A 17,673-nucleotide genomic window follows, 5' to 3' on the forward strand; every position below is an offset into this window, starting at 1 on the left:
AAAAATACAAAAAATAGGCTGGGTGCGGTGGCTCACGCCTGTAATCCCAGCACTTTGGGAAGCCGAGGCGGGCAGATTACAAGGTCAGGAGATGGAGACCATCCTGGCTAACATGGTGAAACCCCGTCTCTACTAAAAATACAAAAAAATTAGCCAGGCGTGGTGGTGGTGGGTGCCTGTAGACCCAGCTACTCGGAGAGGCTGAGGCAGGAGAATGGCGTGAACCTGGGAGGCGGAGCTTGCAGTGAGCCCAGATGGCGCCACTGCACTCCAGCCTGGGCGACAGAGCGAGACTCCGTCTCAAAAAAAAAATAAATAAAAAATAAAATTAAAAATAATAATAAATAAATAAATAAAAATACAAAAAATTAGCTGGGCATGGCAATGCACACCTGTGGTCCCAGATACTTGGGAGGCTGAGGCAGGAGAATTGCTTGAAACCAAAAGGCAGAGATTGCAGTGAGCCAAGATAGCACCGCTGCACTCCAACCTGGGCGACAGAGTGAGACTCCCATCTAAAAAAAAAAAAAAAAAAAAAAAAGGGAGTAGGAAACACAAACGAACAATAAACATATGAAAAAGTATTCATTATAAATCAAAGAAAAGCAAATTAAAACCCCAACAAAATACCACTACACACCTCCCAGAAAGACTAAAAATAAAAACTAGTAATAGCAAATGTTAGCAAAGATATGTAGCAAAGGAGGCCAGGCGTCGTGGCTCACACCTGTAATCCTGGCACTTTGGAAGGCCGAGGCAGGCAGATCACGAGGTCAGGAGTTCGAGACCAGCCTGGACAACATAGTGAAACCGCGTCTCTACTAAAAATACAAAAATTAGCTGGGCATGGTGGTGCACGCCTGTAGTCCCACCTAGTCGGGAGGTTGAGGCAGGAGAATCGCTTGAACCCAGGTGGCGGACGCTGTGGTCAGCCAAGATCGCGCCACTGCATTCCAGCCTGGGCAACAAAGTGACCCCGTCTCAAAAAAAAAATATATATATATATATGGGAAAAGAAACATCCATCCACTATTGATAAGAATACAAATTGGTACAACTATTTTGGAAAAAAAAAAAAGCCTCAAAAACAACCATTTACTATAGTTGAAAAGATATGCTTACTCTATGGCCCAGCAATTCTACTTGTATGCAATAGAAATCCATGCACAAGTATACCAAAAAATATTTACAATATTGCTTTTCCTTTATGTACTATAGCTTTCAAAAATTTTCAGTCACAACCTTACAGAAAGGTTCTAACTCTGTTTCAAATAATTTTTCCTAAATCATTTGTAAGTTGCCCACTTGATTCCTCATCAACCCAGAATATTTTCCTGCATATTTTCTGTAAACTAGAACCTTCTCCTATATATCAATCAAAATCAAGAAATTAATGTTGATACATTCCTACTATTTACTTTTTTTTTTTTTTTTTTGAGACAGAGTTTTGCTCTTGTTGCCCAGGCTGGAGTGCAATGGCGCGATTTCAGCTCACTACAACCTCCGCCCCCCAGGTTCAAGCAATTCTCCTGCCTCAGCCTCCCCAGTAGCTGGGATTACAGGCATGTGCCACCACACCTGGCTAATTTTTTTTGTATTTTTTAGTAGAGGGGGATTTCTCCATGTTGGTCAGGCTGGTCTTGAACTCCTGACCTCAGATGATCCGCCCACCCGGGCCTCCCAAAGTGCTGGGATTATAAGCGTGAGCCACCGCGCCCGGCCCTATTTACTCTTTAGACCACATTTAAGTTTCATCAAATGTCTTAATGTCCCATATAGCAAATTCAGTTCAGCGCCAGAGTTGCACTTGTCACATTTCTTTAGTTTCCTTCAGTAGGGAAGAGTTCCTCAGTCACGTCTTGCTTTTCATGATCTTGACACTTTTACAAGATTATAAGCCAGGTATCTTCGCAGTGTGCTTCAATTTGAGTTCGAAAATTTGCTTCCAAGCCCACTCACGTGGCTACTTGCAAAAGGCTTTAGTTCCTTGCCATGTTGGCCTTTCCAAAGTGCTACTTACAACACAGCTTTGCCCAGAATGAATGACCAAGACCATAAATTTTGCTGTATTCTACTGATCACACAGACCAACCATGGTATAATGCGTGATTACACAAGGGTGTACCAGGAGACAGAGATCATCATAGTCCATCTTAGAGGCTGGCTATCACATCTGATATCTCTGAGTATCTTTGGCAGGAATAAAACAGAAGTGATGCTGTGTACTTCTCATTGTATCCTATCAGGTTAACATAAGATTTCAATTTGTCTTATTACTGATGATGTTCACTTTGATCCCTTGATTAAGGAGTATCTACCAGACTTCACCACTGTGAGGTGTTTTTTTTTTTGAGACTAAGTCTTGCTCTGTCACCCGGGCTGGAGTGTAGTGGCGTGATCTCAGCTCACCGCAGCCTCTGCCTCCCGGGCTCAAGAGATTCTCCTGCCTCAGCCTACTGAGTAGCTGGGATTACAGGTGTGCACCACCACACTCAGCTAATTGTTGTATTTTTAGTAGATATGGGGTTTCACCATGTTGGCCAGGTTAGGAGTCTCGAACTCCTAACCTCAAGTGATCTGGCTGACTTAGCCTCCCAAAGTGCTGGGATTACAGGCAGAAGCCACCGCATTTGGCCTGTAAAGTTACTTTTCATCCTTTTGTAATTGTGGCAGTTTTAAAATATGTTCACAAATTTTGTGGAATTGTAATTCCCCTCTCCTTGGGTGTGGCTTGGACTTCACAACTTGCTTCCAATTAACAGAATGAAGCAAGGTGAGGGAGTGTGACTTTGAAGACTAGGTCAAGTAGCTGCCATGTTATGAATATACTCAAGCAGCCTCCACAATGACCCATGTGGCAAGGAACCTTACCCTGCTGTCAATAGCCATGTAAGTGAACCATCTTGGAAGCAGATTCCCAGCTCTGGTCAAGCCTTCAGATAACTGCTGCCCCTGCCAACATCCTGATAACAACCACATGGGAGAGCCTGAGTCAGAACCACTCGCCTAGGTCACTCCTCAATTCCTGACCCAGGGAAACTGTGAATTAATATTTATTGTTATAAGCCACTAAATTTTAGGAGTAATCTGTTACACAGCAATTGATAACTAATAATTATTTTGTGGGCTAATACTTGAAAGTCCATAAGTATCCTACTCCTCATTAAATATTTAGTTCCTTTATTCATGAGTGTGGATTAATGTTTTTCCCTTTTATTCAGTGGGTTATAATCCATCACCAACTTTTAGTCTGAGGCTCAAATTGTCATAGTTTTGGTCAGTGGGAGTCCCTTCAAGCTGGATTCTGTGTTCTTTTGACATGGCTCCTTTATTATTTGGGTATTTCCTTGATTTCTGGTACAAGAACAAAAAAATACAGGCTTAGTTTTTATTTTCCCTGCTCCAGCCCTGAAACCAGCCATTTCTCCAAGGTGCTCTGATAATGTTTGGAGCCAACATGCGGGCACAGACTTGCTTGCTGTTACTGGGATATTGCTGCTCCTAGTTACTGTCAGTGGATAGAGCTAGGGAACACACACACCTACTCATCTGTCAAATATACACACTTACATCTATATTTAATATTTTGAAAACCATGATTTCACACTGATAAGTTTAATTCTAACCCAATTTCACAGATTTTTAAATTTTTCTCCACTTGATCTTAGCCAAAAAGCCGAGAAGCAATTATTATTTATTTTTCTCTTTTTTTTTTTTCTGAGACGGAGTTTTGCGCCTGTGCCCAGGCTGGAGTGCAATGACGCAATCTCGGCTCACTGCAACCTCCGCCTCCCGGGTTCAATCGATTCTCTTGCCTCAGCCTCCCAATTTGCTGGGATTACAGGTGCCTGCCACCACACCTGGCTAATTTTTGTATTTTTAGTAGAGGTGGGGTTTCGCCACATTGGCCAGGCTGGTCGTGAACTCCTGACCTCAGGTGATCCGCCCGCCTCAGCCTCCCAAAGTGCTGGGATTATAGGTGTGACCCACCGCGCCCAGCTATTTTTCTCTTCTATACTTCCTTCTTCAGGAAGAAACCTGGCTCCCACTATCCTTAATAGATGACTTATTTGGTCAATTCCCCTTATGTAACCAATTGCCCATTGTTGCCACTGCTGCCTCCTCCCCCATATCCTCTTAACTTCGCTTGGAATCTGCCCTGCACCCCAACCCGCGACTCCCATTGCCAGGTGGGCCCCCCAGACACATTTCTCTTTATACTCAGGCTCCGGTACCCTATACCAAATTATACCCACTCACATACCCTGTGTGGATGTTCTCTCCGTGAGGAGACAACTTTTGTTAAACTGCCTCGTGTGGACACCTTTGACCCAGCTTGGGATCTGACACCCTGCATTGGACTTCCCCACTACTGGATGACCTCTACAACCTGCTGACATCACAAGCCAGTTCAAGCTCCTCTGTAGGTGCTCTCCTGACCCCACATTCAGCTCTAATATTTCAAAGCCAAGTTGACCCTCTGCATAGACACCTAGTGTGCTCTATTCTACCCAATACCTTTAGGATTGCATTGTTAAGGAAGGGAAGAGGAAGAACTATAAAAATGTCCATAGCATGATTTTTTTTTTTCATTTTTGAGACAGTGTCTCACTCTGTTGCCCAGACTGGAGTGCTATGGTGTGATCATGGCTCACTGCAACCTCAATCTCCTGAGCCCAAGCCATCCTTCCACCTCAGCCTCTCAAGTAGCTGGGACCACAGGCGCCCACCACCACGCATGGCTAATATTTTTAGTTTTTGTAGAGATAGGGTCTCACTATGTTTCCTAGGCTGGTTTCAAACTCCTGGCCTCAAGCAATCTTTCCACCTCAGCATCCCAAAGTGCTGGGATTGTAGGCATGAGCCACTGTGCTTGGCAGCATGATTTGCAGTATCCTCAAAATTGGAAATAATATGAAACTAGAACAGAAATTTGTGGTAGAAAATACAGTGGAATACTTCATGGTAATAACAAAGAATAAATTACAGCTTCATTTAACATAAGGTATAAGATAGAATAATCCAAATTGAACGATTCTATACAAAGTTTAAAGAGACAGCCAGGTGTGGTAGCTCTCTCCTGTAATCCCAACACTTTAGGAGACCAGGTGGGTGGATCACTTGAAGCCAGGAGTTCGAGACTAGCCTGGCCAACATGGCAAAACTCTGTCTCTACTAAAAATACAAAAAATTAGCTGGGTGTCGTGGCACATGCCTGTAGTCCCAACTGCTCGGGAGGCTGAGGCCTATGAATCGCTTGAAACCAACCAGGAGGCGGAGGTTGCAGTGAGCCGAGATCGTACCACAGCCTTCCAGTCTGGGCAACAAAGTGAGAATCTGTCTCAAAAAAAAAAAAAAAAAAAAAATTAAACTCTAGTGCACAGATAGTAAATAAACCAAGGCCAGGTGTGTTGGTTCACACCTGTAATCCCAGCACTTCTTTAAAGTTTTAAAGAAATCTTTACTCTTTCACTACATAGCTATATGAACTTCAGCAAGCTGACTTTTTTTTTTTTAATTACAATAGAGACAAGGTCTCACTATGTTGCCCAATCAGGTCTCAAACTCCTGGGCTGAAGCGATCCTCCCTCCTTGGCCTCTCCCTTTTTTTTTTGAGACGGAGCCTTCCTCTGTCGTCCAGGCTGGAGTACAGTGGCGCAATCTCGGTTCACTGCAACCTCTGCCTCGCAGGTTCAAACGATTCTCATGCCTCAGCCTCCCAAGTAGCTAGGACTACAGGGCGTGCCACCCTGCCCTGCTAATTTTTGTATTTTTAGTAGAGACAGGGTTTCCTCATGTTAACCAGGCTAGTCTTGAACTCCTGACCTCAGGTGATCCTTGGCCTCAGCCCACCTTGGCCTCCCAAAGTGCTGGGACTACAGGCATGAGCCACTGCATCCAGCCTGCGCTGCATTTTTTTTTTTTTTTTGAGACGGAGTCTTGCTCTGTCACCCAGGCTGGGGTGCAGTGGAGCGATCTCGGCTCACTGCAAGCTCCGCTTCCCGGGTTCACGCCAATCTCCTGCCTCAGCCTCCCGAGTAGCTGGGACTACAGGCGCCCGCCACCACGCCCGGCTAATTTTTTGTATTTTTGGTAGAGATGGGGTTTCACCGTGGTCTCAATTTCCTGACCTCGTGATCCGCCCGCCTCGGCCTCCCAAAGTGCTGGGATTACAAGCGTGAGCCCCCGCGCCCGGCCTCTGCACTGCATTTTTATGGGCAAGAATCTTCTGCAATACTGTAAGTTTCCTATGACTTAAAGATTTGAGAAACAGTGCAAAGACAATGAAAGAAGCAGGTCCTCAAAGAGTCACATAGCCAGGAAGGGTGGACTAGACAGAGCACTCAGTAATCATCTTTTCTTTCTGTCCATTTCAAAGCCTTTCACGATTTTCCCTAAAAATGAAAATATGTGAGGGTGTTGGGGGTGGGGGTCCATAGTCTTCTTTTCCAAGCTTATAGGTTGTCTTCTCCATATTGAGAAACTGATAGCTTGGGACCCTAGTCATTAAAAATATCCACCAGACATTGTGGAGTTTGTTTTTTATTGTTATAAATACGACATTCACAAATACCATCTAAAGCTCAGGTATGAGGCTGGACGCAGTGGCTTATGCCTATAATCCTGGCACTTTGAGAGGCCAAGGCAGGATCACCCGAGCTCAGGAGTTTGAGACCAGCCTGGGCAACACTGTCTCTAAAAAAAAAAAAAAAGAGAGAGAGAGAAAGCAAATGAAGCCCAGGTATGATTAACATATTTTATATTTATGTTTTAAACACTCACAAATCACCCCTAAAATTACTAATTTTCCATAAAGATTGCTGAGTTAGACAAACATAATTTCAAAACAAAGAAGATTACCATTTCTTTCTACCCAAACAAATTATCTATTCAAACAATATTCATTTCTATTTGCTAAGGTAAGGCTGAGGGATGTATTTTAACGGTACAGGCTTTTTACGTGAAATGACGTTCTTTGATACCAAAAATACTAGGACACACTTGCCATATTGGCAAAGTTGTTTTTTTAATGCCTATTGTTGGCAAAAGCAGGGAATAGCCACTCTGTAAATGGACACCGCTAGTGAGAATGTAAAGTGGCACAAATTTTTCAAAGGGCAACTTGTTAATATGCAACCAAAAAATTGTAAATGTGCATACCAGCCAGGTGCAGTGACTCACACCTGTAATCCCAGCACTTTGGGAGGCCAAGGCAGGTGGATCACTTGAGGTCAGGAGTTCAAGACCAGCCTGGCCAACATGGTAAAACCCTATCTGTACTAAAAATAAAAAAATTAGCTGGGTGGGGTGGTGCATCTGTAGTCCTAGCTACTTGGGAGGCTGAGACAGGAGAATTGCTTGAATCCCAGAGGCAGAGGTTGCAGTGAGCTGAAATCGTGCCTCTGCACTCTAGCCTGGGTGACACAGTGAAACTCCACCTCAAAAAAAAAAAAAAAAAGTACATACCAAAAAGAGAACATAAAAGATGACCATTTATCTAAAAAATACTAAGAATCCAAAAAATAGAGCAACTAGGCCAGGCACAGTGGCTCACGCCTATAATCCCAGCACTTTGGGAAACAGAGGTGGGAGGATCATTTTTTTTTTTTTTTTGAGACAGAGTCTTGCTCTGTCACCCAGGCTGGAGTGCAGTGGCGCGATCTCGGCTCACTGCAAGCTCCGCCTCCCAGGTTCACACCATTCTCCTGCCTCAGCCTCTCTGAGTAGCTGGACTACAGGTGCCCGCCACCACACCCGGCTAATTTTTTGTATTTTTAGTAGCGACGGGGTTTCACCGTGGTCTCGATCTCCTGACCTCGTGATCCGCCCACCTCGGCCCCCCAAAGTGCTGGGATTACAAGCGTGAGCCACCGCGCCTGGCCTGGGAGGATCATTTGAGCCTAGGAGTTCAAGACAAGCCTGGGCAACATAGCGACACCCCACCTGTACAAAAAATAAAATTGTGGCCAGGAGTGGTGGTTCACACTTGTAATATCCCAGCACTTTGGAAGGCCAAGGCAGATCACTTGATACCAGGAGTTGAAGACCAGCCTGGCCAACACAGCAAAACCCCGACTCTACTGAAAATACAAAAATTAGCCTGTAATCCCAGCTACTTAGGAGGCTGTGGCATGAGAATCACTTGAGCCTAGGAGGCAGAGGCTGCAAGGAACCGAGATCGCGCCACTGTACTCCAGCCTGAGCCACGGAGCAAGACTCTGTCTCAAAAAAATATAAATAAAAAAATAAAATAAAATCGCTGAATGTAGTGGGTTGCAGCTGTAGTCTCAGTTACTTGGGAGGCTGTGCTGGGAGAATCATTTGAGCCAGGAGTTCAAGACAGCAATGAGATATGATCACACAACTACACGACAGCCTGTGTGACAGAGCAAAAGCCTGTCTCTTAAAAAAAAAAAAAAGAAAGAAAAAAGAGCTACTAGAACTAATAAATTAGTAAGGTCAGAGGACATAAGATCATTATACACAAGACTACCAGCAACAACTGAAACTAAAAAATTTTTTTTTTTTTGAGACGGAGTCTCGCTCTCTCACCCAGGCTGGAGTGCAGTGGTGCAATATTGGCTCACTGCAAGCTCCACCTCCTGCGTTCATGCCATTCTCCCACCTCAGCCTCCCGAGTAGCTGGGACAAGCGCCCGCCACCATGCCCAGCTAATTTTTTCTATTTATTTTTTTTTCTGAGACAAGTCTCGCTCTGTCGCCCAGGCTGGAGCGCAGTGGTGCAATCTCAGCTCACTGCAAGCTCCGCCTCCCGGGTTCACGCTATTCTCCTGCCTCAGCCTACTGAGTAGCTGGGACTACAGGCGCCCGTCACCACGCCCGGCTAATTTTTTGTATTTTTAGTAGAGACGTGGTTTCACCGTGTTAGCCAGGATGGTCTTGATCTTTTGATCTCGTGATCCGCCTCCCAAAGTGCTGGATTACGGGCGTGAGCCACTGCACCTGGCCTAATTTTTGGTATTTTTAGTAGAGACGGGGTTTCACCGTGTTCGCCAGGATGGTCTCGATCTCCTGACCTTGTGATCCGCCCGCCTCAGCCTCCCAAAGTGCTGGGATTACAGGCGTGAGCTACCGCGCCCAGCCTTTTGAAACTAAAATTTTTTAAAAACACTATTACAATACTTAGGGACAAATCTGACAAAAGACGTGCAAGACCTCTGAAAACTACAAAAGACTGCTAAGAGAAATTAAAGATGACCTAAATAAATGGTGAGATATACATACGCACGGATCAGAAAACTCAATACTGTTAGGATGCCAATTCTCCATAGGTTGATCTGTACACTCAATGCAATCCCAGCTGAAATCGCAGCAGCTTTTGATAAGCTAATTCTAAAATTTATCTGGAAATACAATCTAAAATAGTCAAAATAACTCTGAAAAAGAGCAAAATCAGAGGTCTAACACATGGTTTCAAGACTTATTATGAACTTACAGTAATCATGACACTACCATAGACTTTATAAATACTGTACATTAGGCTGCCCTAAATTTATAAACTTTCTTATTTCAATAATAAATTAATCTTAGCTTACTACAATTTTATTTTATAACTTTTTTATTTTTTGAAACAGAGTCTTGCTCTGTCACCCAGGCTGGAGTGCAATGGTGTGATCTCAGCTCACTGCAACCTCCGCCTCCCAGGTGATAGTGATTCTCCTGCCTCAGCCTCCCAAGTAGCTGGAATTACAGGTGCCCACCACGACACCTGGCTAATTTTTTGTATTTTTTAGTAGATACGGGGTTTCGCCATGTTGGTCAAGCCGGTCTTGAACTCTGGACCTCGGGTCATCCACCCACCATGGGCCACCCAAAGTGCTGGGATTACAGGCATGAGCCACCGCACCCAGCCTACTTTATAACTTATAAATGTTTAAAACTTTTTTGACTCTTTTGTAATAACCATTAACACACAAACACATTTATAGCTGTACAAAAATTTCTTTTCTTTATATCTTCATTCTATAAGCTGTTTTCTATTAAAATTTATTTTTGTTTTTAAGCTTTTTCGTTAAAAACTAAGACACACACACATTAGCCTAGGTCTACACAGGGTCAGGATCATCAAGATGTCACTAGGCAACAGAAATTTTTTTAGCTCCATTATAACCTTATGGGACAACCATAGAATTAATATATGGGATCTGTTATGTGGTGCATGACAACATAGAGAGAGATCCAGTTATGGCGTGCATGGTTTGGAATTGTTCAACTTTTTTTTTTTTTTTTTTTTTTTTGAGATGGACTCTCGCTCTGTCGCCAGGCAGGACTGCAGTGGCACAATCTCGGCTCCCTGCAACCTCCGTCTCCCGGGTTCAAGCAATTCTCCTCCCTAGCCTCCTGAGTAGTTGGGATTACAGGCGCATGCCACCACACCCAGCTAATTTTTGTAGAGACGGGGTTTCAACATGTTGGCCAGGGTGGTCTCGATCTCTTGACCTTGTGATCCACCCGCCTCAACCACCCAAAGTGCTGGGATTACAGGCATGAGCCACCACACCCGGCCTTGTTCAACATTTTTATAAATGCCTTGTATGAGGACACAAATGTACATATTTATCAAACCTGCAGTTGACACAAAGCTGAGAGGGATACCTAATAATGATGGATGGCTGAATCAGGATCCAAAAGGTCTTGACAGGCTGCAACTCTGTGTCGAATCTAACAAGATGAAATTTAACAAGGACAAAGGTAAGTCTGACACTTAAGTCCAGAAAATCAATACAAGGCAGGGGAGGTCTGACTTGATGACAATTCAGGTAGAAAACAGGGTTTTTTAACTGACTGAAATCATAGCAAGGGTCAAAAACAAGGGAGTAAGAAAGAAGTGGGGTTTAACTTTATAAATATTATTTTTTTTTTCAGCTCAACATAAACTTTTAGATAGATTTGAAAAACACAACAGGCCACTTCAGGAGGTAAGTACACATTACTGGAAGTCTTCAAGCCAAGTTTGATGACGACTCTGGATGTTGAAGAAGGAGTAGTGGAATCTCATATAAGGTTTAATAGAAGAAATGACCCCAAATAGTGCCTAGACTCCATAATTTACTTAAAATAGGTAGATGAAAGTACAGTTTACAAGCTAAAATTAATTAAATCAATTATTTCATTCCAATTGATTTAGTAGACTGACTAGTTAAGTCTCCGAAAGATCTACTGAATGAGGAGTTCGTATTTAGGCTTTTTTCCCGTTTTCTTCTATTAGTCCAAATACCTTTTTTTTTTTTTTTTTTTTAAAGAACGATAAGGCCAGGCATGGTGGCTCACACCTGTAATCCAAGCACTTTGGGAGGCTGAAGTGGGCAGATTACCTGAGGTCAGAAGTTCGAGACCAGCCTGACCAACATGGAGAAACCCCGTCTCTACTAAAAATACAAAACTAGCCAGGTGAGTGGCACATGCCTGTAATCCCAGCTAAAGAAGGCTGAGGCTTTGGGAGGCCGAGGCGGGCGGATCACGAGGTCAGGAGATCGAGACCATGGTGAAACCCCGCCTCTACTAAAAATACAAAAAAAATTAGCCGGGCGTGGTGGCGGGCGCCTGTAGTCCCAGCTACTCGGAGAGGCTGAGGCAGAAGAATAGCGTGAACCCGGGAGGCGGAGCTTGCAGTGAGCCGAGATTGTGCCACTGCACTCCAGCCTGGGAGACAAAGCGAGACTCCGTCTCAAAAAAAAAAAAAAAAAAAAAAAAAAAAAAAAAAAAGAAGGCTGAGGCAGGAGAATCACTTGAACCTGGGAGGCAGAGGTTGTCGTGAGCCAAGATCATGCCACTGCACTCCAGCCTGGGCAACAAGAGCAAAACTCCATCTCAAAAAAAAAAAAAAAAAAAAAAAAATTGATGATAGTACTTTCTCATTTCTCATTACTAACTTAAAAACTATTTTAAATTTGTTGTTATGGAAGTAATATATGCTCCTTGTAAATAAAATTAAAACTTTTTGATGAATATAAAATGAAAGTAAAGGCTCCTCTCCTGCTTTCCCCCCAAATTCTCTTGGACTTCGCAAGCCTCTAAAGGCCCTCCTTTGCTGAATCCCTTGGAGACTTACACTCTGTATACCACAACAGTTTTTATAATATGCCACATGTTTGCTTCCCAACAAGACCAGAAGCTCCTTAAAGGTAAGATTTGTCTTTTACAAATCATGCAACTCATGTACCAAATACAGATACATTGTAGATATAAAAATTTGTTTAAGGCCGGGCACGGTGGCTCACGCCTGTAATCCCAGCACTTTGGGAGGCCGAGGCGGGCGGATCACGAGGTCAGGAGACTGAGACCATCCTGGCTAACACGGTGGAACCCCGTCTCTACTAAAAAAATACAAAAAGTTAGCCGGGCGTGGTGGCGGGCGCCTGTAGTCCCACCTACTCAGGAGGCTGAGGCAGGAGAATGGCGTGAACCTGGGAGGCGGAGCTTGCAGTGAGCTGAGATGGTGCTACTGTACTCCAGCCTGGGCGACAGAGTAAGACTCTGTCTCAAAAAAAAAATAATAAAATAAAATTAAAAAATAAAAATTTGTTTAACTTTTGATACTTCTGAAACAAGAAATAGCAGTATTATTCAGATGCTAAGTCTTATTTTCACTTCATATTTAAAGTGGACATTGGTTTTGCCAATCCTGCATTCATTTACCTCCTCTGACCTATCCACCCTGGTCATCATTGGCTTATGGTCATCCATTCAATTGTACTGAAAGGAGAATAAGATCTCTAAATCAATCAGAGCTTCACAATCCCACAGGCATGGTTTAGCACAGGGCATGTAATCCAATCTAGACCAAAGAAGTGCAATCAACTTGAAGCTGAGAGAATATATAGGACCCTGGATACTGCAGCCATCTTGGGAGCAAAGAATAGAGCCTAGCCAAATATGGAGCCAACAACGAAAGAACAAGCGTGAGAGACAGACAGGGAGAAATGGGACCCTGGTGACATCATTTAGCACTCCCTTTAAATATCATCATCCTATTTTTGATCTCAGAATTGTCTGACTTAATGGTGGGCGCACTGGCTCATGCCTGTAATTCCAGCACTTTGGGAGGCTAATGTGGGCGGATCACTTGAGATCAGGAGTTCGAGACAAGCCTGACCGACATGGTGAAACCTCGTCTCTACTAAAAATACAAAAATTAGCAGGGCATGGTGGCGGACGCCTGTAGTCCCAGCTAGTCGGGAGGCTGAGGCAGGAGAATCATTTGAACCAGGGAGGCAGAGGTTGCAGTGAGCCAAGATCGCACCACTGCATTCCAACCTGGGCAACAGAGTGAGACTCCGTCTAAAAAAAAAAACTGTCTGACTTCGAGCCTTCTTCCTTCACCAAGCTTACTCTTCTAACTCCCTAAGTCTGTCTGTACCTTTGAGGAACTCTTCTCATCAGGCCTGAAAGAGTACATGGAAAGGAGAAGAGAAAGAGATTATTTGAATTAAAAATACATAAAAAGACATACAGATAAACACACATATATATACTAGCAGACTTTGAGCTACATATAGACATGAAAATGGAGATGGCATGAAATATTTATGAAAAAGAGGCAGATGTTTGGATGTGCAAAGGCTGTTGGAAAAAAAAGCTTTATAAGAAAGGGGTTGCCGCGCACGGTGGCTCACGCCTGTAATCCCAGCACTTTGGGAGGCTCAGGCGGGCGGATCACGAGGTCAGGGAATTGAGACCATCCTGGCTAACACGGTGAAACCCTGTCTCTACTAAAAATACAAAAAATCAGCCGGGCGTGGTGGCCGGCGCCTGTAGTCCCAGCTACTCGGGAGGCTAAGGCAGCAGGATGGCTAAGGCAGGGGCATGGCGTGAACCCGGGGGGCGGAGCTTGCAGTGAGCCGAGATTGTGCCACTGCACTCCAGCCTGGGAGACAGAGCAAGACTCCGCCTCAAAAACAAAAAAAAAAAAGAAAGAGGCATCTGGGGTGACCCTTGCATTATTTGTCAGCTGTGAATCTCTTCTGCCACTCTCTCTTGTTCATTAGGCGTAACGGCCATCTTTCCGTTCTGTAAAACGTAAATTTCAGGCTCAAAGCAATTCTGCCACTATCCGGATGCTCTTTCTCAAAATCCTCGTATGACTTTTCCTTTTTCACCCCTTAAATCTCTGTTCAAATTCCACCTCTTCAGAGATGCCTTTCCAGTCCAACCAACCTAAAGTGGGCCTTTCCCTCTTTCCATCACAACAGCTTATTTCCTTCAAAGCTGTTATCACCAGCTGTATTTACAATTTGTGGTTTATCGACTGTTTCCATCACTAGAATGTAAGCTCTCTGAAAGCAAGGATTTTGTCTTGAACACCTCTTTTTGTTTATACCCAATGTCTGGCACAGAACGGTAGGAACTAAATAAATTAATATTTACTGAAAGAGAAAATGAGTAGCAAAAGGTGATAAGATAGCCTGGGAAAGCAACCGGCACTGTAGGCAGGGTGTTCCTAGGGAAGGCGCTAGAATAAGGAAGTAGGAAAAGGCAGCTGGGTTGGACGCTGAATAGGAAACTGAAGGTTTACGTCGGCTGGAATAAAGGTGTCAGACCGGGGCTTCAGGGCTCCCCTGTCCACGCGTGGGGTTGGCGGAGGAGCATAAATCACTGAGTGACCAACTATGGGCGTTCCCTTCAGAGAAACCAAAAGCGACAGTTGTCTTCAAACCCCGCTCTGTCCCGTGCCGCAGACTTTACGCGGCTGTCTTCCGCGAAATCGCTAACCCACGGTCACCAGACTTATCGCCCGGGCCCGAGCCTCGCGGGAGGCAGAAGCGTGCTTGAGAAACGGACATTCTCCGCCAGTCCCAATAGGGGTCCGAAGCCAGCCCGTTGACGTGCGTTTCCCCGCTCCCAGCCCTCCAGTGGGCCCGAGCCGGATCCTTACTTACGCTTGTCTCCGGGCTATCAGCCGATGCATGGGAGTCGCCATCTTAGCGCGGTGAAAGCCGGCCGCGCAGGGTTTTGGGAAACTCCTCGGAGGGGCGGGGCTTCCAACCGGGAGGCCGTAGACGTAGGCGGGGCCAGACAGGTCTCTAGGGGCTCTGGGGCAGCCTCCGCGGCAGTATCTTAGTGCCGTCTGGTGGATCGGCAGGGGAGGGGCTGTTGGGTCGGCAGGGGAGGGGCTGGAGGGTCGGAAGTGGAGGGGCTGGAGGGGCTGGAGGGTCGGGATGGGAGGGGCTGGTGGGTCGGGAGGGGCTAGTGTCTCCAGTGTGGGTCTCGGGTTCTCGGGCCGAACAGGGTTTCAAAGGATGATTACAGTCAAGAACATTATCTGTGGAAAATGAGAACAACATTCTCGAACGAGGGATACACATACAAAGACAAAGAATGAAACTGTGGTGTTCAGAAAACTAGAAGTAGTCTGGAGAATAGAAAGGAATTAGTTGACCAGGATTGAGACCATCAATTGAAAGAATGACTTTAGCCAGCCATAGAGTACAAACATATACGTTATTTCTGTTTTTTATGTATTTCACAGCGTTATTACAAGTACTAAATGGGACTGTATAACTAAACCTGCTTTGTCAAGCAGAAAAAGACTATACAAATATTTTAGAATATTTTAGCTGCATCTACATCTAACGTCAGCTCACGGAGCTATTATTCTCTTAAAACCCACGTTCTCTGAAATATATATGACTTTCTGAAGTGTGTGTGTGTGTTTCTGGGTCATCCATATTTTTTCCTTTTTTTTTTTTATTTGAGACAGAGTCTCGCTGTGTCACTAGGCTGGAGTGCAGTGGCGTGGCGCGATTTCGGCTCAGTGCAACCTCCGGGTCCCTGGTTCAAGAGATTCTCTTGCCTCAGCCTCCCGAATAGCTGGGATTACAGGCACGCGCCACCATGCCCAGCTAATTTTTGTATTTTTACTAGAGACATGGTTTCACCATGTTGGCCAGGATGGTCTCGATCTCCTGACCTCATAATCCACCCGCCTAGGCCTCCTAAAGTGCTGGGATTACAGGCGTGAGCCACCGTGCCCAGCCATATTTTTTCAATTAATAATTAACACTTAAAACGTTTTAGGAGCTGAGGACAGAGCATTTGAACAAATAAAATCCGTGTACACATGGAACTTTCTACAGACAATGAATGAAGACTACTCCCATGGGCATAAGTACTCTAACGCAAAATATTTCAGAGTAAGGGATTAAAGAGTGATTAGCAGTTAGGGAAGGTGATGATGTGACCTTTGAGCACAACTTGTTCTTCAAAAAAATGGGCTCTTACATGTTGTGCTCTCCAGCTTGCTTTTTTCATTCCTCAGTGTATTTATGAAAATGTTTTACTGGCCAGGCGCAGTGGCTCACGCCTGTTATCCCAGCACTTTTGGAGGCCGAGAAGGGCGCATCACCTGAGGTTGGGAGTTCAAGGCCAGCTTGACCAACATGGAGAAACCCCATCTCTACTAAAAATACAAAAAAAATTAGCTGGGTGTGGTGGTGCATTCCTGTAATCCCACCTACTCGGGAGGCTGAGGCAAGAGATTCGCTTGAACTCGGGAGGTGGAAGTTGTAGTAAGCCGAGATAACGCCATTGCACTCCAGCCTGGGCAACAAGAGTGAAACTCCGTCTCAAAAACAAAAAAAAAAAAAAAAGAAAATATTTTCCCATGTCCACACATATAGATCTAATTCATTCTTTTTATATATTATGTTATGAATTACATGGATATTCCCCAAGTATCCAGCCACTACCCTATTACTAAACAATTAGATCATTTACCACAACAACAGAAAGAGTAAATTTTTAGGCCGGGCGCGGTGGCTCAAGCCTGTAATCCCAGCACTTTGGGAGGCCGAGGCGGGTGGATCACGAGGTCAGGAGATCGAGACCATCCTGGCTAACACGGTGAAACCCCGTCTCTACTAAAAAATACAAAAAAATTAGCCGGGCGTGCTGGCGGGCGCCTGTGGTCCCAGCTACTCGGGAGGCTGAGGCAGGAGAATGGCGTGAACCCAGGAGGTGGAGGTTGCGGTGAGCCGAGATCGCGCCACCGCACTCCAGCCTGGGGGACAGAGAAAGACTCCGTCTCAAAAAAAAAAAAAAAAAAAAAAAAAGAAAGAGTAAATTTTTAAACAATCCCCCGTGTTGCCATAAGATGACATCCTAGTAGGATTGCTGGGTCAAAGGACATGCACCCTGTTTTTCTTTTTTTTGAGACGGAGTCTACCTCTATTGCCCAGGCTGGAGTGCAGTGACACCATCTTGGCTCACTGCACCCTCCACCTCCCGGGTTCAAGTGATTCCCCTGCCTCAGCCTCCCGAGTAGCTGGGACTACAGGCGCCTGCCACCGTGCCTGGCTAATTTTTGTATTTTTAGTAGAGACAGGGTTTCACCATGTTGGCCAAGCTGGTCCCAAACTCCTGACCTCAGGTGATCCGCCTGCCTTGGCCTCCAAAAGTGCTGGGATTACAGGCGTGAGCCAATGCACCAGGATGGCACTATTGTTTTTTTAAAAAATGTTTTTACCCTTTATGTTTTACCATTGGTTATTGTAACTATTTAGGAAACCTCAGTGCTGTAACTGGTAAAAGTGGAATCTGGTACAAAAATCAAGTGTGGGTTTACCCTTCATGTGCCTTGGCATAAAACAACAAGAACTCTTCTTCCAGTAGCATAAAAGAATTTAACTAACTTGGCTGGGCATGGTGGCTCACA

The 17,673-nt window shown here is 44.8% G+C and overlaps 1 protein-coding gene across 12 annotated transcripts in view; it reads right to left on the reverse strand.

Annotated features, from left to right (window-relative positions):
* The window catches only part of ZCCHC10 (zinc finger CCHC-type containing 10), a 32,046-nt gene extending 16,904 nt beyond the window's left edge, over nucleotides 1-15,142 (reverse strand). Inside the window, exons 1-2 of one of the 12 annotated variants that reach the window (XM_063612462.1) lie at nucleotides 14,900-15,142; nucleotides 393-515 (exon numbers count right to left, since the gene is read on the reverse strand). In XM_063612462.1, coding sequence (XP_063468532.1) covers nucleotides 393-515; nucleotides 14,900-14,940 — 164 coding nt within the window. In that variant the 5' untranslated portion in view covers nucleotides 14,941-15,142. Of the gene's footprint in view, nucleotides 1-392; nucleotides 516-10,586; nucleotides 10,683-14,899 lie in introns of all 12 variants that reach the window. The other 11 variants (XM_055299507.2, XM_063612461.1, XM_055299502.2 and 8 more) reach the window with 11 other exon arrangements.
* Between the last annotated feature and the right edge of the window lie 2,531 nt (nucleotides 15,143-17,673).

The sequence above is a fragment of the Symphalangus syndactylus genome, chromosome 11 (genome assembly GCF_028878055.3).
Source record: "Symphalangus syndactylus isolate Jambi chromosome 11, NHGRI_mSymSyn1-v2.1_pri, whole genome shotgun sequence".
NCBI classification, from domain to species: Eukaryota; Metazoa; Chordata; class Mammalia; order Primates; family Hylobatidae; genus Symphalangus; species Symphalangus syndactylus.